This window comes from Furipterus horrens, unplaced genomic scaffold (genome assembly GCF_987537825.1).
Source record: "Furipterus horrens unplaced genomic scaffold, mFurHor1.1.pri manual_scaffold_2, whole genome shotgun sequence".
In the NCBI taxonomy this organism is placed as follows: domain Eukaryota; kingdom Metazoa; phylum Chordata; class Mammalia; order Chiroptera; family Furipteridae; genus Furipterus; species Furipterus horrens.
The window spans coordinates 147,741,789-147,766,283 of NW_028327172.1; the positions used below are offsets into that span (position 1 = coordinate 147,741,789).

General features: G+C 38.9%; 1 protein-coding gene and 1 non-coding gene across 2 annotated transcripts in view; both read right to left on the reverse strand.

Moving 5' to 3' along the window:
* The window catches only part of DNAJC1 (DnaJ heat shock protein family (Hsp40) member C1), a 218,559-nt gene extending 198,834 nt beyond the window's left edge, over positions 1 to 19,725 (reverse strand). Inside the window, exon 1 of the mRNA XM_090266591.1 lies at positions 19,231 to 19,725. Within this exon, the coding sequence (XP_090122717.1) occupies positions 19,231 to 19,431 (201 nt within the window). The 5' untranslated portion in view covers positions 19,432 to 19,725. The remainder of the gene's footprint in view (positions 1 to 19,230) is intronic.
* Positions 2,248 to 2,362, reverse strand: LOC150019688 (U5 spliceosomal RNA). The gene has a single exon (XR_016509449.1). It is a non-coding gene; the product is annotated as a U5 spliceosomal RNA (small nuclear RNA).
* Positions 19,726 to 24,495: the final 4,770 nt, after the last annotated feature.

Consider the following 24,495-nt stretch of genomic DNA (forward strand, 5'->3'; position numbering starts at 1 on the left):
TTGATCCCTGCACCATTTCAAATCCAATTCTCTTTCCCCCTCCCACCTGGTATCCTCCAAATGATCTCCATATCTATGATTCTGTTCCTGTTCTGGCTGTTTGCTTAGTTTGTTTTTGTTTTTTAGCTTCAGTGGTTCTGAGTGGTGAGTCTGTTGTCATTTTAATGTTCATAGTTTTTATCTTTTTCTCAATTAACTTCCTTTAACATTTCATGAAATAATGGCTTGGTGATGATGAATTCCTTTAGCTTTACTTTGTCTGGGAAGCACTTTATCTGTGCTTCCATTCTAAATGATAGTTTTGCTGGACAGAGTAATCTTGTTGTAGGTCCTTGCTTTTCATCACTTTGAATACTTCTTGCCAGTCCCTTCTTGCCTGCAAAATTTCTTTTGAAAAATCAGCTGACAGAACTATGGGAACTCCTTTGTAGGTAACTCTGCTTTTCTCTTGTTGCTTTTAAGATTCTCTTTTTATCTTTAACCTTTGACATTTAAATTATGTGTCTTGGCCTGCTTCTCTTTCAGTCCAACTTGTTTAGGACTCTCTGTGCTTCCTGGACCTGTATGTCTATTTCCTTCAGCAAATTAGGGAAGTTTTCTTTCATTATTTTTTCAAGTAAGTTTTCAATTTCTTTTTCTTCCTCTTCTTCTGCCTGCCACCCCTATGGTTTGGATATTGGTTCATTAAAGTTGTCCCAGAGGTTCCTAAGCCTCTCTTCATTTTTTTGCATTCTTGTTTATTCTTTTATTTCTGGTTGAAAGTTTATTTCTTCCTTATGTTCCAAATCATTGATTTGAATCCCAGCTTCCTTCTCTTCACTGTTGGTTCCCTGTATATTTTTCTTTATTTCACTTTGTGCAACCTACTTTTCTTCCTTTATTTTTTTATGGGTTGGCTATCTCCATTTTGTTTAGTTCTTTTTCTGGGGTTTTGTTCTGTTCTTTCATTTAGGCAATATTTCTTTGTTTTCTCCCTGTTTGTTTCTGTGTACTAGGTAGAGCTGCTTTTACTCTCTGTTTTAGTAGTGTGGCCTCACACAGTTCTCCCAGCATCTCTTCCACTGTTCAAAACACACTGCAAAATCCTTTGTTGGAATTGCCACCTGCTGCCCTGTTGTATTTTCCCGAATCTCATCAATGGTCTTATCATCAATGGTCTGAAATCTCTTCCCTTTCAAAGGTGATTTTAATTTTAGGAAAAGTCAGAAGTCACAGGGCACGAAATCTGGGCTTTAGGGGTGCTGAGTCACCTGAGTCACAGATTTTTGTTGCTGCCGCCCATACACATTCAACATTCTCATATGTTCTTGTTGCAGGCCTTCCAGAATGTGGACCACTTTCAACAGATTTTTGACCATCTTTGAAGCATTTGTACCACAGTTTTTAAAAAATTTTGTTTATTGTTTTTCTATTACAATTTCCCACTTTTTCCCTCATTGCTATCCCCCACCCAGCCCCGTACCACACTTTTATTTGTGCTAGACTCATTGCATAGTCCCTGAAAGCCTTCTGAATCATCCGAATAGTTTCCAATGAGCAATGCTCAAGTTTAACACAAAATTTGACACAGTTTCGTTGCTCTATTCAGTCATTCTGAATGCGATGGCCATACAGCACTAATGCTCAGTAAACAGCATCTACTGCCCCCACTATGAGTACAATGAAGTCATCACTGTTCATGCATGCACATTCCAGTCCACTCTCCTGGGCTTCCAGGTTACATCGATGTCACGCAAACCATTCTCATTATACTACCAATGGCTGGATTTTTTCTGGACAGGCCTTTTATATTTTCACTTTTGCCTTAAGACACTACAGATACCAAGGAGGAATTGCTTAAGGTTATTTATTTGAAATCTTTCTTCTTTGCAAATTCAGGTTTTTAAGGTATAAATTCCACCTAAGGATTTCTTTAATTTATCCCATAATGGTGATATGTTGTTTTCATTTTCAATGAGTTCAAAATATTATAAAAATATAAGTTCTAAATATTTGGTAATTTTCCAAACTTATTTTTGTTGTTGATCCCTAATTCCATGTGGTTAGAATGCATAAACATACTTCATATGATTTTAATCCTTCTAAATTTATTGAGGCTTATTTTATGTCGTAGCATATAAACTATCCTGAGAATGTGCTGTGTGAACTTGAAAAAAAAAAACTGTATTCTATTGTTGTTGGGTGGTGTGTGCTATGTCAGTACCCAACTGGCACCAAACATTACTACAATATTATTGACTATATTTCCTATGCTGTACTTCACATCCCCATGATTATTTTGAAAGTACTGAGTCCTTTCTCTCCACAGAAATCTTTAGTAAATGGTGAAAGGCTTATACGATCTGAAGAGAATCCAGAGTATGGCTTCATGTTAAGTCTTATTGTTAGATGTATGGGTTGAAGCCATTGCTTTTCAACACTTCGATTATTTCTTGCCAATCCCTTCTGGCCAGCAAAGCTGACAGTCTTATGGGAGCTCCCTTGTGGGTAACTGACTGCTTTTTTTCTTGCAGCTTTTAAGATTCTTTGTTTCTAACCATTGTTATTTTAATTATGATGTGTCTTGGTGTGGGCCTCTTTGGGTTTATCTCATTTGGGAATCTCCATGCTTCCTGGACTTGTATGTCTATTTCCTTCACTGGGTTAGGGAAGTTTTCTGTCATTTTCTCAAATTAGTTTCAGTTTCTTGCTCTTTCTCTTCTTCTTCCAGCAACCCCATGATGCAAATGTTGGTATGCTGAAGTTGTTACAGAGGGTCCTTACACTATCCTCAATTGGGATGGGTGGGATTATATTTTCTTTTAGGTGTTCTGATTTCAAATAGCTGATCTGAATCTTGGCTTCATCTATTCTACTGTTGATTCCCTGTAAACTATTTCTCATTTCAGTTAGTGTATCCTTCATTTCTGACTGGTCCTTTTTTATGCTGTTGATGTTCTCAGTAAGTTCACTGAGTATCCTTATAACCAGTGTTTTGAACTCTGCATCTAATAGACTGCTTGTCTCCATTCTGTTAAGTTCTTTTTCTGGTGTTTTGTTCTGTTCTTTCACTTGGGACATGTTTCTTTGTCTCCTCATTTTGGCTGTCTCCCTGTGTTTGTTTCTATATAGCAGATATAGCTGCTGCATCTCCCAGGCTTGGTAGAGTGGCCTAATGTAGGTGTTCTGTACGGTCCAGTGGCAGAGCCTCCACGATCTCCCAAGCTGAGCACTTGAGCTACATCCCCCAAATGGGCTGCATATCCCTCCTCTGGTGTTTGAATTTTTATTGCTATTGGCACATCAGTGGGGGCGATTTATTCCCCAGGCTGATCAGCTGTACCACCGAACACTAATCTCCAACCACTGTGGAGTATCAGCTGTCCAGTGGCCCACCCCACAAAGCAGGACTTACTTAAGCAAGGCTCTGGTGCCCACTGAGTCCACCCCTTGAGTGTGTTGCCTGCGGAGGTGATTAAGTGGTGATGCTTCAATGTGGTCTGAAGTTGTTCACTGGGTGAGTAGGCTCTGGGACTTCCTGGGAGGTGTAGGCCAAGGTCAGCCACCACCTGTGTTCTGTCTGGGGGCTACCTGGCATGAGCTATAAAGGAATCTGCAGAGCTGCAAATGAAGGCCGGCTGCTGCTAGTGCTGGGTCTGTGGCCCCTTATTGAAAGGGAAGGAGCATGCAAGGTAGACACTGCTTGTTTGAGATTCAAAAAATTTGAAGCATGAGCCAAAATAAGCCATTTTTATGGAACAATCCCTGGAAACAGCTTGGGTAGACCTGAGAGTTAGGTAAGGTGGGGCCTCAGGGAATCGTCAGGGAGGGCAAACAGTGAGCCAGGCTGATGGGGTCTCAGAAGTGGCACCCACCTACCTGCTCTGTGGGAGTAGGGCTCATCAAAGGAACAATGGCTTGTGCCAGCACTTTTCTCTGGGAGAAGGTGGCCCCCCAGCTCTTACCCTGATGCTGGGCAATTCATTTTCTCCCCATATGCTTCTGGTGCCTTTCAAGCTGCTGCCCTAGCACTTAAGCTCTGAGGGAGTGAGTCTAAGTAAGCCTGTGAGTGGGCCCTTTAAGAGGAACTGCCTGTCTCCATCAGCCTCAATCTGTACTGGTTTTTACAGCCAAAAGTTATAGGGACTTTTCTTCCTGGCACTGAAAACATGAGCTACAGGGCCTGGTGTGGGGCTGTGACCCCTTGCTCCTCAGGGGGTACCTCTGCAGCTGAGATAGCCCTTCCAATTTTTATCTGCCACACATGAATGTGGGACCAGCCCATTTTGCATCTCCACCCTCCTACCGGTCACGATAAGGCTTCTTTTCTTCAGTTCCCTAGTTGTAGGACTTCCATTCGACCAGATTTCAGGCAGTACTAAATTATGGCTGTTTTGTAGTATAGTTGTAATTTTGATGTGGTTGTGTGAGGATGCAAGTACCATGTTTACCTATGCTGCCATCTTGACTAGAAGTCCAGTCTCCAAATATTTTTGATCAAATAAGCTATCAGTAAAATCATCTTAACTTTTGTATTTATATTTAATTTTTACATATTTATTTGTTAACTTACATGTAGTCTATTACTGGATGGTATGTTAAAAGACATATGAAAATATAAAATTTTAAAGAACGAAATAAATATAAGTGAAGAGAAGCTTCAGCATTTTCTTCCTGAATCCAATAATTATATCTTCCACCCCTGGGCAATACAAGTACCTGCTTCATTACTTTGGAACTCAGTGCTCTACACCAGAAGTCTAAACAGTGGACAGGTTGCAGGTCATAGTTTGCCAACCCTTGCAGTAAACCAGTGCTGTCCAATGAAATATAATGGGTGCCACATGTGTTAACTTTACATTTCCTTGTAGCCACATTAAAAAAGGGAAAAAGAAACACGTAAAATTAATTTTAATAATACATTTCATTTAAACTAGCATATCAAAATTATCTTTTCAACATATAATAGTTAAAAGTATTAAGATATTTTACACTATATTTTTTAATATTAGGTCTTCAAAATCCAGTGTATATTTTCTGCTTACAGCACATCTCAATTCATAAGTTAAGTTTTTGATGGTTAAATGAAATGTAGTCATGCTCAAACAACAAAGTTGTATTTAATGGGGAAATATTTTATACTTATTCAGCTTTAAAACTTTGTTAATTAAAATTAAATAAAATGTAAAATTCATGCGCTTAGTCTAATTGACCACATTTCAAGAAGTCTATAGTCATGTGTGGCTAGTGACTACAGTGCTGGACAGCATACCTGTAAACTATAAGAATTATGAGAATTTAAGAGTTATAAATAGCCTCTATTGTTGCTGGTTGTTCAGCAGTATCTACAATATTGAATTACAGATACAGAGTATATATAAAAGGATTCAGAGGAGTAATACAAAGATGAGAGGCTCAAGCTGCGGACTTATAGTTGGTTTTGCTGGCTGGGATACCCTGGTGTTTGTTTGCCGGAATATAGAACTATATCCACAAATGAATGAAAGTATATTTACAACCACTTTTTTTCAACATAGACCATAAAGCTACTTCATTTGACCCAGGTTATTACTTTTTCAAGTGATTAAAAGTCTGAAATAATGACAAATTCTGATTCATTGAAATAATTATGAGAAAGTATTTGGTAGTACAGTATTTTTAAATAACAAGATAAACACATGGGTCTTTTTAGTCTAAATTTATTTGTCTTAATGTCCCACTCATAATTCTAAATAGGTTATGGGTTAAAAGCAACTTTAAAAAACCCATACAGTTTATCTCATAAATATGAAGATATGGTAATTTTATTTATTCAATTGTGATTTAATTATATAACATTCTTTTTCTTCACAGAGTAATAGAATTTACATGGGTATGTATATATTAGTATATTAACAGAACTCTAAATAAAACAGTCACTCCTAAATAAAATGATTACACCAATCCCACAATTCAAACTGTTCTCATTAGCCCATGTTACTATCTTACCTTTGTACATATATAAAATTCCTATAAAATTATAATCAATGTGATTTCAAATTGATATTTGGCTTTTTACTTACATTATAAGTATTTTTCCATGTTGCTATGTACTTTTCACAAGTATTATTGTTAATGATTACATATCATACCAAGAATGCCATAATTTACTCAAATATTCTATTACAAGTTGGTTGTTTCCAATTCTTTCCTATTATTAGTAATGTTGTAAAAAGACCTAACAAATTAACAAATATGGAAAATACTATGTTATTATAACTTCATAACATGATCTAGAGAGCTATGCATATTCTATTCTGTAGCAAAAACAAAGGCTAAAAAACATTACAGCAAAGAACTGCTGCAGATACAGAGGTATCCACGTTAGAAAAGCAACAATAATTATAAGTGAAATATCTTCTCAAAGATCATTATACCATTGTTCTCTTCCAGGTTAGTGTCTTTAAAGACTTCTCTTAGATTAACAATTCAATATTAAAGGCATATATAATTACGAAATAAGTGTGTTCCTCATATTAACTGTAAACTACTTATATTTAAATCCTGGAATCCAAAATGAAAAAGACCCTTTATCATTTCTTGTGAATCTGAATTGTATACTATTTCCTTAAAATAAATCATTTAAAGTACATTCCCAATGTGACTTTATAAACTGCTTGAAGCTTTTTTCATTCAATTCCATGAAGCTAACAGCCACTGAAATTCTATGATTTTCTATCAAATTGCTTATTGAAATGATTTTCAGGGCAGTTAACCCTCACTGTCCTATGTTTTGTTTTATGAATCTTTGAAGACTGAATACAAGGGAACATAATGTTATTTAAGCCCAGAAAGAGAAAGTCTTTCTAAGAGGTTTCTGAATGGTATATAATTTAACTTTAGAACCATTCATTTCCTCCAGCAATGGTTTTTCTGATGTTTACCTGAGTTTTCCCATCTCCACAGCTGGCATATTTTTCTAACTAGGTTAAAAAGGATTCTTCTGGGCATCTCCAGTAGCAGGGCCATATATGTCACTCTGTGATCATGGATCTACTTATTACCATATTAAAAACCCTGTGAGATCTGACCATTTTAGAAATGTTACTTTCTTGCTTTAGCCCCAGACTGGGATAAGTCTCAGGATAATGGACGGAAATGGACATGGACTGAATGGTTTATTCTCCCTTTTAATGTCTATGTAACAGTCTCTTATATTGCTGTGAATAATAGGCCTGACTATACTTCTGGAGAATAAGTGGCAAAGGGGTCTTCTATATCCAGATTCTTTTGCTTCTATGTGAGCTAACAGGGATCTTAAATGTAGCACAGATTTTGATAAGACTAATTTTATACCTATATATACACAGTTATAAATTGGCCACTCCTCCAAAAAACTGAGAACTACATGCCTTTGCAGCGTTATTCCAACACTTTCACAGAAAATGATATTTGTAAGACACAGTGCCATAAACTGCCTAAGATCACTCAAGGGAGGGCATCACTATATCAGCACAGTTGCTTGCAGCACACCAGGTAAGAAGCTTGATTTTAAAGATCCCTTCAAAACACTGCCAAAAAAATTGACCCATATTTTATTTTCACCTGACTCACATTTTACTCTTATCTATGCCTGCAGTTATGAAAATATACCCCCTCAATGTTTTTAATCACAATATCCAAAGCATACCACAAGATGGAGATATTACTCCATTAACATTTATATTTGTATTTATATATTTTTGTGTGTGTGTGTACATTTCCCTCTCCCTGTGTATTGTCTATTTTATCCCTCAGTGGGATATTCAGCTACCGCCTCCCTAGCATTTATTCTGGTTCCTCTGCCACTCTACTCAAACTAGCTTTTTAATGGAAATATTATATAATGAATACCTGTTTTAAATATTAAAAGTAGGCAGATAATTAGGATTTTTTTCTAGTTTGGTATTTTCCCACCTCTCTAAAATTAAGGTAATTTTTATTTGTATATCTTCTCTTGTGGGTAGAGTTGCTACCAGAAAAGTCATTTACTGAAATACATTCAGTTACTTTGTAAGACTATAGATTTAGTTCATGTTGATATCCCTCTAAGCCCTGGCTGGTTTGGCTCAGTGGATTGAGCGTCGGCCTGCGATTTAAGTGTCGCTGGTTCGATCTTCCAGTCAGGGCACATCAGAGAAGGAAAACTCTGACTCCAAAAAACCTCCGCTGCCTTGCGGCATACCTCTTCAGGGGAAAGGCTAAGGGAGTAAACCCCGACAGAAAATCCGGAGCCGGAGTCCCGAAGGCGGTTTGACGTTGTAGTCAACACCGGCAACTCCTGCGGCGCACCTGAAGCCAAGCTGTATTGACTCCGTCTTTCCCTTGGACCCTTCAGCTGCGAAGAGAGGGGGGGCGTCTGCTGCATGGGCAACAGCAGACCTTCCATATCACCCTGCCCAGGCTCTGTAGCTTCAGCTTCACTGGAGAGGACACCCCAGCGTCATCGCAAGATGTCGATTCAACACGGGAGGAGACAGATACCGTGTCACTCCCGAGTCGGACTGCACAACCATTCTCGGCGGTGCAGATAGACTCTTAAGAAGCTACACCATCGTCTCTCGAGACGGACGGCTGCCGACGATCGACGACGATATCCCTCCCAACTTTTCTGGTACTCTTCGTTGAGGACAGTCCTGAAACCAGTGTATGAGTCTTATGGGAACTTTAAATTCAGATCTCTTTATCAATCCAAATTTTATTTATCCAAACTTGCTAACCCAGTTTAGTGACCAAATTTAGTTTTAAATGACTATTAGCTGTAGACAAATATCAAATCCATCTTAAAGATTTACTGTTAATGAGGATAATCTGCCATATATGCTTTGAAGCCAATTTAAAATAACTTTTAACAATATTTTTTTTTGAGAAATGGCAGCATTGTTGAAAAACTGTGAAGTTTTCCACAACAACTAATTCCAAGATCAATCTAATTTACACTAAGTTAAGCCTTATTATACTTCCAAAGGTTTGACACCAAAAGTCACACATTAATTCTGTATAACTATTATGGAACAGCACAGCATGGCAATTATTTGTATCAACTACAACACTTTATTTAAACACAGGAAGTCTATCTCCTACTACAGGCAAACGATCCATACAAAAATACTCTAAGATATGATACATTTAACTGCAAGTAAATTAACAATTTCCAATCATCCTACATTATACATACATGTTAATGTCCTTAAATCAAGCTTAATCACCAATTATTTACACAAAAGCACTACTTAAAAAGTTAAAGAAGAACTTAGACAACACTAATCTTTCATCTGTTAACTAAAAGAGTGGTAATTGAAAATAACTGCTAATTAGATGTGCAATTCTTTAAAAATCCAAAAAGTCAGAGGCTTCTTGTTTATATATAAATTTAACAAGTCATGGGATAGCTTCCTTAACCTAATCTAGTGTAATGATATCAAGGTTTTAAGTACAGTCTAGAAATAAGATGGCTTTACCTTTCTTAGCATGCATGTACTGTATGTGGACCTTGGGATTTCTCTACAGTCTGTTCAGACTATTCCAGTACATGATAAAATGATCTTTCTGATGTTAATTCATTTTGACTGCTGCTCACTATACATGCCACAGTAGGGTTTCATGTGGCTTTTTAAAATTCTTGAACCTTCCATAAACAGTTGTATTACAGGGTTTACAGTTGTAAACGAAACACAGAGTTTATTCTTGTATTATTATTTGTCAATTATTATTTTATTTGTATTACAACTGTAAACCCACTTTTGCCCAACCCTGTATAACACTAAGGAATTTACTCCTTTTTAGAATTCTAGTGTTTGTTCTTAGTGGCTTTTAATACCGCTTCTTTTCCATTTTAATTCTGCTGCTTATACTATAACATGCCCTTTATCGAATTCATCATTTTTAACTTTTACCTTTAATATCTAATTCAAACTCTATTAGTTAACTGTGCATCTGCACAGAGCTTTCTGCTTATTACTCACTGGCAGTACAATGGGCAGCCATCTAGTAATAAAGCATATTGTTTTCTACAAATATTCCATCCAATGTGAGGGAATCAGACTACATGTAGGATCGCATATGAGATTTCAGTTGCTGGATGATGGTAATCAGAAATGCTTACTAAATAAGTGAATTAAACCTAATCTTAATTTAGTATTATGGAGGATGGGAATGAGACAAATTCTTGATTAAATTTCTAATGAAATCCTAATGACACTCATACATAAATTTCAGTAAATATAAAAATCCAAATATTTAGTTCTTAAAATGGAATACTAAGATGCTACTTAAAACACAGTAATCGTACATTCATTAGTATAGGACAGATCTTTCAAAATTAAGTGCTTTGATGAAAATAAAGCTTTTGAAAATACATGACTATAGCTTCATTATAAAATGGTCTAGAGTCCTGCTTCCCCCAAGCAGAAGTCTCCCTTTTCTCTGCAACTCCTTTCCTTCCATCTCTGCACATCTTAATAGAAGAAAGGTTTTGAAAATGTTTTTAATTCTGGGTGAAATAAATTGATGTCATTACTGTCCAGATATCCTCAATAATGCATAAATCAGACACAGATTCCTAGGACCATATAGCAGCAGTTTGTGGAATAAGCAGTTCATCAACAGAAAACATAAACCTGAGAATGAAACCATCAGCAAGATGAATGTGGAACCCACTGCATGGGAGAACATTTTCAGCAACGATACATCTGACAAGGGTTTAATCCCCAAATATACAAAGAGCTAATACAACTCAACACCAGGTAGACAAATAACCCAATTCAGAAATGGGCCAAAAGGCCTAAATAGAAACACTTTGCCAGAGAGAACACCAGAGGGCCCAAAGACATATGAAAAAATGCTCAACTTCCAGCGAAGATGGAGGCAGGTGTAGACAGACATGCTGCATCTCCCTCCACAACTAAGAAGGAATACAACTATCTCAAGGCTAGAAAAAACCAGAAGTTCCAGAAAATCAAACTGCATGGAAGTCCAGCAAACAAAGATATAAAGAAGAAATACTCATCCAGACAGGTATAAGGGGCAGAGCCGGGGTAAAGAGGACATGGTGTGCTGGGGGCAGCAGCGGCAGGCCGGCGGAAAGCACAGTTACATGTTTTAAAAAGTCAGGAGGGACACCTGCGGAGTGTTCTCAGCTCCTCACCAGAGCACGCACAGCTCACGGTCCCAGCACGGGGAAAATCAAGCCTCGTTGCTTCTGACTGTGCAAACCAGTGGGGTTGGGGCAGAGGAAGAAACTGCCAATCTCTCAGCAGAGTCTGCTTGTTTAAAAGGGCTTCCACGGTCCTAGAACGTCCGCAGACCCACCATTCTGGGAATGACAGCCGGGGAAACAGCTAGAGGAGCACCAGTCCCATACAGAAGTGGGAGAAGTGCCTGGAAAAGGGGCGAGTGCTGGGCAAGCGGCATAGTTCCCTCTCAGAGCCTTCCCCCACATACAGCACCACAACGTGGTGAAACAGGTCATCAAGATGAGGAGACACAAAAGTATGGCCCAAAAGGGGGAACGGATCAAGGTTCCAGTGGGAGAACTAAGTGACGAGGCGATAGCCAACCTAACAGATGAGGAGACCGCCAACCTAACAGATGCAGAGTTCAAAACACTGTTGATAAAGATTATCACAGGCTTGATAGATATGCTTGAGTACCGCAAACACATAAGGAAAGAAGTGAAGGCTATGCTAAATTAAACAAAGGATAATCCACACAAAACCAATGGTGAAGGGAAGGAAACCAGGGTTCAAATCAATGGTTTGGAACATAAGGAATAAAAAAAAAGTCAACCAGTACAGAATGAGGAAACAAGAATTGAAAAAAATGAAGAGAAGCTTGGAAACCTATGGGACAACTTTAAACGTGCCAACATCAGAACCGTAGGAGTGCCAGAAGGAGAAGTGGAAGAGCAAGAAATTGAAAGCTTATGTTAAAAAATAATTTAGGAAAATTTCCCAAATTTGGTGAAGGAAATAGACATACAAGTTCAGGAAGCAGGGAAAGTCCCCAGGTGAGCTGGACCCAGAGGGAACCATACCAAGATACATCATCATTAAAACGTCAAAGGTGAAAGATAAAGAGAAAATCCTAAAAGCAGCAAGAGAGAAGCGGAGAGTTGCCTACAAAGGGGTGCCTATAGGACTGTCAGCTGATTTCTCAAAAGAAACTTTGCAGGCAAGAAGGGACTGGCAAGAAATATTCAATGTGATCAAAAGCAAGGACCTACAACCAAGATTATTCTATCCAGCAAAGCTATCATTGGGAATAGAAGGGTAGATGAAGTGCTTCCAAAACAAGGGAAAGCTAAAGGAGTTCATCATCACCAAGCCATTAGTATATGAAATGTCAAAGAAACTTACTAAGAAAAAGAAGATCAAAACTATGAACACTAAAATGACAACAAACTCACAATTATCAAAAACTGAATCTAAAATATAAAAACAAAATCCAACTAAGCAAACCAGAATAGGAACGGAATCATAGGTATGGGGATCATTTGGAGGGTTATCAGCTGGGAGTGGAAAGGGGGAGATATGGAAAAAAAGGCACAGGGATTAAGAAGCATAATCAGTTGGTACAAAACAGACATAGGGAAGTTAAGAATAATATAGGAAAGGGTGAAGCCAAAGGACTTACATGCACAACCCATGGACATGAACTATGGGTGGTGGGATTGCTGGAGGAAGGAGGGTACTGGGCAGAGGGGAGCAAAGAGGAAAAATATTGGAACTACTGGAACAACATAATCAATAAAACATACTATAAAAAAAAGAAAAAATGCTCAACATCATTAATCATTAGAGAAATGCAAATTAAAAACTCAATGAGATATCACCTCACACAAATAAATCAACAGACAACAAGTTCTGGCAAGGATGTGGAGTAAAGGGAACCCTAGTGCACTGTTGGTGGTAATACAGACTGGTGCAGCCACTGTGGAAAACATAGAATATCCTTAAAAAATTAAAGATGGAACTCCCTTTTGACTGAGCAATTCCACTTCTAAAAGTATACCCCAAGAATCTCCCTTTTGACTGAGCAATTCCACTTCTAAAAATATATCCCAAGGATCCCCCCAAAAATACAAAAAAGTAATATGCACCCCTATATTTATAACAGCCCTATTTACAATAGCGAAGATTTGGAAATAGCCTAAGTGCCCATTAGTGGATGGGTGGATCAAAAAACTGTGGTACATTTACACAATGGAATACTACACAACAGTAAAAAAGAAACTCTTACATATTGCAACAGCATGGATGGACCTGGGGAAAATTATGCTAAGTGAATTTAGCCAGTCAGTGAAAGACAAATATCACATGATCTCATTTATATGTGGAATCTGATGAACGCAATAAACTAACGAACATGATAGTAACAGAAGCTTAGATACACAGAACAGACAGGTGCCAGAAAGGCAGGGGCCAGGGGTTGGATGGGACAAGATGAAAGATGGTAAAGGGATTTAACCATAGAACATTTATGCATGACGCATGAACATGGACAACAATGTGGAACTGGCTTGGGGTAGGGAGAGGTGGGGCTAGGGAAGGAGAGGAAGGGGAGAAAAGTGGGAATAAGTGTAACAGCTTAAACAACAATAATAATAATAAAGAAAACATAAAGCTGAGAATAGGCTTATTATGGATATTAGGCATTTTAACAAATTATTTGCATTGGTGTGACTTATAACAGCTATGTAAGTTCTCTTCTCAGCAATAATCAAGTCAAATATCTACCCTCACCTCCGTCCCACCCTCTGTTACATTCCTAACACCAAATAAAACATGAATTTTAAATTCACCACATTATACCAATCACTGGGTAAAATGGTGACCTAAATAAAAAGAATAATTGTAATAACAGAGGCCAATTTCAATTTCCCTATTCAATTTAGGATGTATTTATAATACAAGTAGTAAAAGAAACAATATTCTAGGAGTGTTCTTGTAATTGGTATAAAAAAATAAAACTCAGAACAACATAAAGGAAAAAAGGACCTTACATCATCTCTAGATTATGCAGCAAAATTTTCACAATAGACTTGCCTTTCCCTGTAAAATATGCCCAGGCAATCTCCACTAAATAGTATGTACATAAGAAAAGTAAACAAATTTTACGATTATCCAATCTGATACAAGGATATATACAACTAAAGTATTTACTCAGGTCTAACTCTATGTATGATATACCTACATCAGCAATATAAATGACTGAATAATTATGTACTATTTCAGATTTTGTATATCTCCCTTGCTCCAAATTAACAAATAAATTCGGACTCCACAATGAAAATGGAGAAGCTGTTATTACACAACGTGGATTCATAAAGGAACAGACTCACTGAAGAAACACTGGACTATATTCAACTAATACCACAAGTTCAGTGTAATCCACCATAAGAATCATCATAGATTAATAGTCACAGTACAGGTTCATCAATCAATTATGAAAGACATCTTCATCTTTATTTTTAAAAAAGACTATGACTGGTTTTGAGAAGGCCATATTAATGACTTCATGCTTTTTCCCATCTAAAGAAAAACTGAGACAGAAGTCAGGCAGATAGAAATCAAATATCACCTTTATTGCTGAAAAGTAGTCACAGGATTTAATTAGGTATAGGGGCCAAATGGGCTTGCTAGCAATGTTTGACCTCTCCTCTCCAGTCCAGACTTTGAGACAGCACACTTGAAAGTCTGTCCAGGATTATTGGCTTACTGGTTTGGGGCAGATAAAGAGACTGATTAACAATCCCCACTCAAGCAAAACAGACCAAAGGCAATCACCTTCCAACAAGGAACTCACCTCACTCCTCCATGGAGAGATATAAAAGATGTGTCAAGAGATAGCACTGTGTCTTTAGGGAAGTCCCTCTTCATCTGGATATGGCATGACTGAGCAGTAATTGTTCCTCCCCTACACAGGCTACTTAGTCTGTACATTTATACATTCTGTACATTTGAAATACAGATTAAAAGAGCTTAAAAGCTTTATTAATTCTGATAAAAAATTAAAATCCAATATTTTACAAGCACATGGAGCTTAATAAGTTTTCTTGTAATGAAATTTCAGTATTTATTTATATGTAAGGATAAAGTTATAAAAATATTTATCAAAGAAAGGAGTACATTTTCTAGCTCTATTAATAGGGATCTGTAATGGCTGACTGGCACTAAAAGACTACTCTGACTTCATCAGAAAGTAAACACTGAAAAATTTAAAATAACTTAGCTTGTCACAATTGCAATTCACGGATTAAAAAAAAAATTAATCTGACATATTTATTGTTGGCCACAATACTATACAAAGTATAAGGGAAGTCATGGCCCCAACAGACAAGAAAAAAATTACTATTGCCATTGACACAAGAAATACAGGTGTCCAAGAAACAGCTGGTAAATATAACTACTGTGTAGGAACCTGGAATATGAGTTACTAATGAAAGATATTTCAATAACCCTCTTTTTCCCTACAGTCCTCTAATCTTTTACCCTGTCTCCTCTGAAAAGATGCAATATCCAAATTGGAATGTCCTATGAATAATCTGAAATCTAGGAATATATGGAAAGGGATTCATTCACTTTATGAGGACTACAAAAAACCATATAAAAATATTACCTACTGGGTGAAAACTGTTAAGCAACTACTCCTTTGGGGAATTACTTTTAGTTTTAGTTATCATGTTTAAATTTTATCATTTAATAAAAATTTAAGTGTCTACTATGTTGCCTAATTATGAAGTAAATAGATAAAGAAGATACCGTTTGTCCTAAAAATGAGACAACTAGCTTGCCCAAGGCTGTGACTTAGAAAGTGGTCTCGTTCATGTTCTTAAAGTAATAGATTACTCCAATTATAGGATTTAGGGAATAACTAAGCAAACTAACTTAAACCTGGGGGAAAGGGGATAAAATGGATGTCACATTCAGTCACTATCATCCCGGGCTTCTAATCTGGCGTATAACTATCTCAAAAATATTTTTTATGTTATCTCCTATTCTTCCCCTTCTTTCTCTCCTGAACCCACTCTAACTATATATTGATCCCACCAATCCAACGGCAGCTTTTGCTAATGATCTCCACACATGTTTAATATAACAGCTCATTCTCAAAACTATTTTATTTGAATTATCAGCTGATCACATTCTCCTCTTTAAATACTTTTTCACTTGACTTGAAAGAGAGCATCTTTTCTTGGTTTGCCTCTTACTTCACTGGCTGTTCTTTTCCATCTTCTTTGCTGGTTCCCCTTTATCTCCCTGACTGTAAAAGTTTAGAGTCTCCAAGGCTTAGCTCTCCAACCTCTCTCTTCTCTTTTACATTCACTCTCCTGATGAACGTACCCAGTTTTGTGGGTTCAAACTACATTCTACGTGCCAGGGACTCTGAATTTATATCTATAGCCCTAACCTTCCTCCTTGTAACTGAAGACTTATGTAATGACCCGAATGTTGAATAGACACCACAAATTTAGCATGACCTCAAACCAGATTCCTGATTTTCCTCCCAACTGAACTTGCTTCAATCCCAGGCTTCTCTATCCTAGTAAGTGGCAACTGTAATTACACAAGTATTTATTCAGTTACTGATGCCCAAAGCTTTAGAATTATCCTCAATTTTTTTTTCTCACATCCCACATTTAGAAATCAGTGAAATCCCGCCAGTTCTATGTTCCAATTAAATTCAGAATCTGACTACTTTAAACCACCCAGGTACAACCTACATTCTACACCATTATGATCCCTCTAAGTAACTAATGACATACATACAGACGATCCTTAACACAATTAAGTTATTTTGAAATTTAAGTCAAATCATGTACCTCTTCCATTCAACACCCTCCACCCCTATGAAATCCCGTACTTACTTACAATAGCCAAAGTCCTTGTGTCTTATGAAGCCCTACAAGACCTTCCCCTAATCCCATGACTCTGATCTCATCTCCTATTACTGTCCTCTCTGCTCACCCTGCTCCAGACATACTGGATGCCCTGCTATTCTTTAAACACTATGCAAGCTCTTGCTTCAACACCTTTGCATTCAACAGTATGCTTTCCTTGAATGCTTACCCACACGGCTCACTCCCTTACTTCCTTCAGAGGCCTTTTCTGACCATCTGACATTTATATTTATTTGTTTGGTTATTTACTATCTGTTTCCCCCGTGTAAATTGTGAGTTTCATGAGGCTACAGGTTTTATTTTATATACCAGCCAAGTCCCAGTGCTTAAAATTTAGCAGGCATCAAATAAATATCTGTTGAATGAACAACAACAAAACTGGAGTGTGTATAGTCAGGTCACGACTCTGAATAAACTAACTGCTTTGTCCTGGTTCCTTATGTCTGGCTAAACCCCAAAAGATCGGTTGGCTCTCGCCTGAAAATTACACATTAAGGATTTAAGACAAGCTGCATTTGTCTCTACCAAACTTCTCGTCATCTGAAAGTCTTCCAAGAAGGTTTAGATCACTGTAATGTAAAGAACTTGTTCCAATCAGTTTCTCTGCTTAGGTAAAAAAAAAAAATTCTTCTGACATGGCTGGTAGAGAGACACACATTAAAATAATTTTCTGGAATCCTTTTTAAATTCTACCTTGACATAGAATCTTCTCGATAATCTATGCTGCTTTATTTTCCCATCTTTGCCCATATAGTTAAGTGCTCTGGTTGTTCATGCTGCCTAATTAACTCTGCAAATTAAATTGCATGAAATTATCAATGAAAATTCCATGAGAGTGCACATGCAAAGTAAATTACATAACCTAAAATTTAAACTAGTGCTACTAAATTTCTGAATTCTCTTAAAGAGGCTTAATTTTCCATGAGTAACTGGAAAGCATCTTCAAGGTCTCTGGATAGGTATGTATGTTTAAGACTCTCTAGTTACAGAATTTAATCAATCGTAATAAATTCTAATAAATATTATCAATAATAAAGGTATTCTTCAAAGCCTTTATAGTCATTTTCACTAATGATTTTTATACATGTTGCATCATCATTTACTTTGTAATGAGATAAGATATATTTGTCTCCGTGAGCAGGAAATTGCACCAGGTGAAGATAATGAATACAGACAATGCATAATGGTTTGCACCTAAAAATATGAAGTGTGAATGCTTGTACTTACAAAAAAAAAAATTTATTAAAATCATGCAACAACAATTTTATATTTAATTATATTTAACTGAAAAGTAAATTTCCATTTAAAGTCAGTAGTTCACATCCGTAGGGGGGAAATATATGTTTCATATCTAGTTCTGTGAAGTGTGCCTTGAATGACAATTGTTTGTACACCTTAATTTTTTTTTTACCCCGTAACTATTCAAAGCATTTTATGAAGGGCTCAATCAGATCGTGTGAAATCCTAAGTCCTTGACCCCATATGTCATCTTCTCCTTAGCAGTGTGATTCAGATAGAGATTAGTTATCTCCCTTCAAGGACTACTCACAAGTAGAAGTACAGAGCAACAAACGGACTTTATAGGTTCAAGTTCCAAGTTCAAAAAAAAGTAAAAGAAACGAAACGAAAGGAAAAGAAAAAGACAACAATCTGGCATCTCTTTCTGTAGCAGCTCAAGTGCCCCTACTGCCCGGAAACTTAATGGTTCCCTGTATGAGTTCCAGGACGAACATGGTAGAGGCTTCAAGTTCCTCCCGATTTCTCGACCGTGATAACAACCCCTACTCAACAGGCTGATTCCAAACTACAGAGCAAGAAAAACTTCTGCAATACAGACGCTGACCAAAACACAAAGGAAAGGCAAAGGAAAGGAAGCAGCTAAAAACACTCAATAAACGTAACTGCAACTGGCAAAGGGAAATTTTACAGTAAGTCATGACTACTCTTTCCCACACACTATTCTTCCTTCTTCGTCCAGTACAGAGGGGTGGAATGATCTCCCTCATCTGGCAGAGGAAAGGGAGGGTGTCCCCACCCCAGGCTGCTGGTGGCACCGTCCAGCCTGAAACTTAGACCGCAACTTGAGAGGGGGAGCAGGGCAGAGAGGACCGGGGGAAGGCGAACAATTCCTTCTGAGGCTGAGCGAACGAGGACACCCTGGTGGACCGGGTTGAGGAAGGCAGCCAGAGCCTAGGATGGCCAAGTCTTGGCCGCAGTGCCGACTCCCTGGGAGGAAATCGGGTGAAAGCCCCCCGGCCTCTCCTTTCCGCTCGACCAGCACGTTTTTCTGCCCCCGAGGCGCTGCCCTCGGGCAGGCGGGCGGCCCGGCTTACCTGCTGCACCCCGAGGAACTGGTAGAAGTTGAGCTGCACCTCCTCCACTAAGTCAAACAACTCCAGGTCTCCGCTCTCCCAGCCGTGCGCCGGCCCCACGGCCGCCAGCAGCAGCAGTAGCAACAGCGGCGGCGAGAACCGCACGAGCCGGAGCCCGCGGCGCCGAGGAAGCCGGACCAGCCCGGAGCAAGGAGCCGTCATCGCTCTGGGCTCGGAAAGGTCACTCGCCACCCTGTGCTGTCGGCTGAGATCGGGGACGTGGCGGGCAGCGCGGGCTTTGGGAACAGTGCCCGCCAGTTAAGAGCACGAGTAGCTGTACCGGCGTGGCCCGCCCGGCGGCCCTCCCCAGCGCCGGGGCAAGGTCTGCAGGAGCCCGCGACCAGGTCGCAGCGGGATGTCCCCAGTGTGGACCCTCACCCCCAGGCCTACAGACAGCTGGAAAGGCAGCGCTAAGCCCGGAGATTGCTGAGGGGGAGAGGCTTCCCCACGCTTTAGCCTATTCCAGGCCTCGCTTCCTGTGACATCACGTCTCCTAGCAACCAAGGGAGAGGGGGCGGGGCCGGAAGTAGGGACGCCTGGTGCCCCAGATGTAGGCCTCGGAAAAGTCTCTCAGTCTCGGGGAGGGGGGGTGGGGGTCGGGGAGGGGGGGGTGGGGGGGCTCACCGAGGAGTTAATGGGTGTTTCCACAGATTAAGAGACATGCACATCGCGAGTGTACCCGCAACATCCCAAGTATAATTTCCCCTGGAACAGCTACCTTCTTACCCTCCCCCAGATACTGAAAACTCAAAGCATATATGAAAACTGATTTATTGATTATGGCCTCTGCGCCATACATTTCATTATTCCATCAGCAAAGCAATAGGAGGAATTGAACACATGGCCTTAAAGGGACAAATCTAGGAAGTAGCCTGGAATGAGAAGGCGAAGCAGAAATGGAATTCGTACCAAGGTAAAAACGTATACTTCTAATTATGAATTAAGATTTATAGGTATAATACCATAAAATAGGCAGCCTGGCAGAATTAATAATGGCGACTCAGTCATAGCCTTAGGGGAAGTGTGGCTTATATATCCATAGCCCACTTTCTATATTGAGACATATATTTTTAAGTATATTTTATTGATTATATTGTTACAATAGTTCCAATTTTTTCCCCTTTGCTCCCCTCCACCCAGCACCCCCCTCCCCCAGCAATCCCGCCCCAAGTCCATGCCCATGAGTTGTACATACAAGCTCTCTCACTTAACACTTTCATATATTCTTATTCTTTTTTAAAAAACAAATAAATGATTAATTAATTATTTTAACAATAAAAAATAACAATCCCTCCCTCTCAGACTCAAGACCCTTTACAATCTTATAAAGGACAATGGGTGAAGGTCTCGAGCTCCTCTAGCTGCTTCGAGCTGGACATAGTCGTCGTCCTACCTACCCTTGGGTTCAGAAATCCCTAATAAGAATGGGGGTGTGGAGGGGAGGGTGGCCTTCCCACATGGGGAAGGATTGTGCAGACTCCAGGTCAGTTGGCTGTCCCCAGACAATGATGTGCTTGGTTTAACAGGCTGACATGCTTGTTGTATTCTGGGGGCAACAGATTTGGCAACAGGGTTAAAAGACATCATTCAATCCATAACCACTAGATAACAGAAGGCAGGGATTAATTTTTCAATGTCCCACATTAGGAAAAAAAGGGGCTTCTTTGGAGAAAAGTGTGCCAGGCACATCTCACCCGTCCAAAACCCTTTTGCCCATTATACTTCGTTTGGGCTGAGGGAAATATTTTTTGTTTCCCTCCTCTCAGATCTCGGGGCCCTTTCTGTCCAAGCCATTAGGATAGAAAAGAGAAACCAGTTTTAAAGTGAAGCCCACAGACCACTCCATACTTCACCAACCCAGCCACTTAGTTCAGCCAAACCATTGAGTCTCAGGAGGCAGCACTGCAGACAGGATTAAGTGAGGCCTAAATGTACAGACAATCACTCAGGTAATGAGATCGTAGGCTTATGCCCTTTGAAAACAGAAAACACATCTTAATTTATGTAACATAACCCACAAACAAGTCTCTAAATCTGTAAGACTGTCTTGGAAAGACATCCAGTTGCAAGGCATTTGACATTCTTCTTGCCTGTAAATTAAACATCTTTGATGATATCACAGACATAGTTTAACTTTTAAATGAAAACATATTTTAAATGAAAAGAAACTTTAAAGATGGTTAGCTGCACCACTTTATAGTCTGCCACTGATCATTGTGATTTTCCTTGAATAACGATTTTTCTCCCTAAGATTACCCTCTTTGCCATTAAAGGGACTGCATTAAGTCCATTTTTAATTTATCCTGTTCATTTGCATTTACACAACAAGAGCAGCAAATGATCACTTATGGTCTTTAGTTCTGCTTTGCTGGAACTTATGCAAGAAACATTTAGGGTGACCTTCAGTCTGCCCTTCAGGGCACAGAAGTTGAGCCACATACCTGGCATTCAGCCTTGCCTGTACACACTGGAGATATGTTTTTTTTTTTGTTTTGTTTTGTTTTTTTTTTTTATTGTTGGTTGGCTGTCTCTGGACAATGGCATGCTTGGTTTAACAGGCTGGCATCCTTGTTGTATTCTGGGGGCAACAGGGTTAAAGGACATCATTCAATCCATAACCACTAGATGACAAAAGACAGGTATTAATTTTTCAATGTCCCACATTAGGGAAAAGAAGGGCTTCTTTAGAGGAAGATATGCCAGGTACATCTAACCTGTCCAAAACCCTTTTGCCCATTATACTTAGTTTGGACTGAGGGAGATATTTTAGGTTTCCCCCCTCTCAGGCCTCTGGGCTCTTTCTGTCCAAGCCATTAGGATAGAAAAGAGAAACCAGTTTTAAAGTGAAGCCCACAGACCGGAGATATGTTTTTAAAGGAAAAAAAAAAAAACCTCTTCTCTTTCCCACCAATGTCTTTCCTCTTAATCCTATATAGATTCTGTTTAGTTTCTTAATTTTTTTTTTCTTCACCACTATTGCTTCTCTCGGGTGAACCTTATTTTTTTTCTTATCCCTCTCACTTTCTCCTCCCTAACTCCCCTAGTCTTGTTGAGGAAGTAGGAGGGAACAAAAAATGTCTTTATAACTCAGTACTTGCTCACTTTTGAAAATTTGACATTATATTTTTCCAGTTTGGATCTGGCCAGTTAAACTCAGTAGGGGAAAGATAAAGCTATTTTTACTCTCATAGAAAGACTATATCATGTTTGATAAAGTTTAGAAAAACATTATCTAGAAAATAAATCTTAGTGAAGGAATTCTATTATTGCAGAGTTTAAAAATACTTTTAGTTATAAATGAATGTAAGTATATCTTACTTTAAAAATATATATAAATATATGCTTGAATTAATCATATTTTAAGTCCATCATGAAACTTACCTTTCAAAGATACAAGAGCAGAGTGTTTTTATCTGCTAGGATTGCTATAACAAAAGGCTGGGTGGTTTAAACAACAGATACTTATCTCTCACAGTTCTGGAGGCTGTGAAGTCTGAGATCAGGGTACGAGCATGGTCAAGCTCTGGTGAGAGTCCTCTTCCAAATTGCAGATGGCCTTCTTGCTGTATCCTCACATGGTGGGAGTGTGGGTAAGGAGAGAGAGATCTTGTATTTTCTCCTAAGAGTACTAATACCACAGTGGGGGCTCCACCCTCATAATCTCATCTAAACCTAATTATCTTTCAAAGGCCCCACCTCCAAATATTATCACATGGAGATTAGGGCTTCAACATATGGATTTCGGAGGAACACAAACATTCAGTCCAAAGCAAGGACTTATCACCTTTTCTGTATATCCCTAGTCCCAAGTACAATGCTTAGCACATGCTAGCTTTCAATCAGTTGACTGAACCCTGTGAATATTTCCCACCACCATTTCCCCAACTCCAATTTTCTTTAGCTTGCTTTAAATTTTTTTTCTTTTTTAATTGATTCTAAAAAGAGGGAAGGAAGGAAGAAAGAGAGGGAGAAAAACATTGATCAACTGCCTTTTGCACATGCCCTGACTGGGGATTGAACCCACAACCAAGGCATGTGCCCTGACCTGGAATCGAACTCATGACCTTTCAGTTTTCAGGATGATGCCCAACCAACTGAGCGATACTGACCAGGGCTTTAGCTTTCTTTCTGATATATTAATTTTCTTAAGATGAGAGGCATCTTTATCAAGTCTCTAAATTAGCTTACTGTTTATGAATTAAAACATCAAAATAAGATGAAAGTAATAAGCATTATTTTTACATAATATCTCAACATTCATCTTTTCTCCTGATATAATCCTTGGGTTAAATGTAATGTAACATTTGAAACTGGTGTCATAGTGCCACAAATCTGGGATTCTTTCCTGATCTTTTAATAGACAGTCTATTACTTCCCTCTTGAACTCTACTCTTATGTTGTCCAAGAACCCCAGGCACTCACTTCATCAAGGAATCAGTTCTTTCATCAAGGCCAAGATGAAACAGAATTGGACTCTACTGAGTACAATACTGCTATTGCTTTTCACTGCCATAACGTATTGCTCATGAAACTTCATCTTGTTCAGTTCCAATGCCACTTGTCTACTCTGAAATGCTGTTCTTGCTTGTACTGGTCCAGGCCTTAGCAAAGATCACAGTGATATTTGTATGCAGACTTCTAGTTTAATATCTTCACATGTTCAGTCATCATCCCCCAAAGGACCATACAATTGAATAAATCTTTTGCTGAGGCCTGGACTAAGTAAGCTGACAATTGCCAGCTATTTTCTTCTCTGGTAACATTTACTGATTCTAGCCCAGAGAAATTGGCTGCCTACAGCACCAGAGCCAGAAAGGAACCCAGATAACATCCATCTGTGAAAAGCAGAAGGGTTTCTGTCTGCCAGGGTAAGATGGCTGGAGACTCAGAGAGCCTCTTAAAGGACCAAAACAAAAAAATTTTGTTTTCAGCCACTTACTCTAGGCTCTGGCAGAAGGAGGGCAAAGTGGACTAGAGATGATAGAGGAAAATCTGGGGTTGGTGGCTCTGGGGAGAGAACTGAAGGAACAGCCACCAGGATCCCTGTGCTCAGTCATTCCCCATACTGCAGAGGCCACCTTCCCCAGACACAGCGCTCCTCTCCAAATGAAATCAGTCTGAGGGGAAGCAATAGCCCTGCTGACAGGAATTACTCTGCCATACCCTGTGGAGTTTCAGCATGGCTGCTGATTACAGCTTGAGGCTATTTCCTGATTAGCTTAGCAG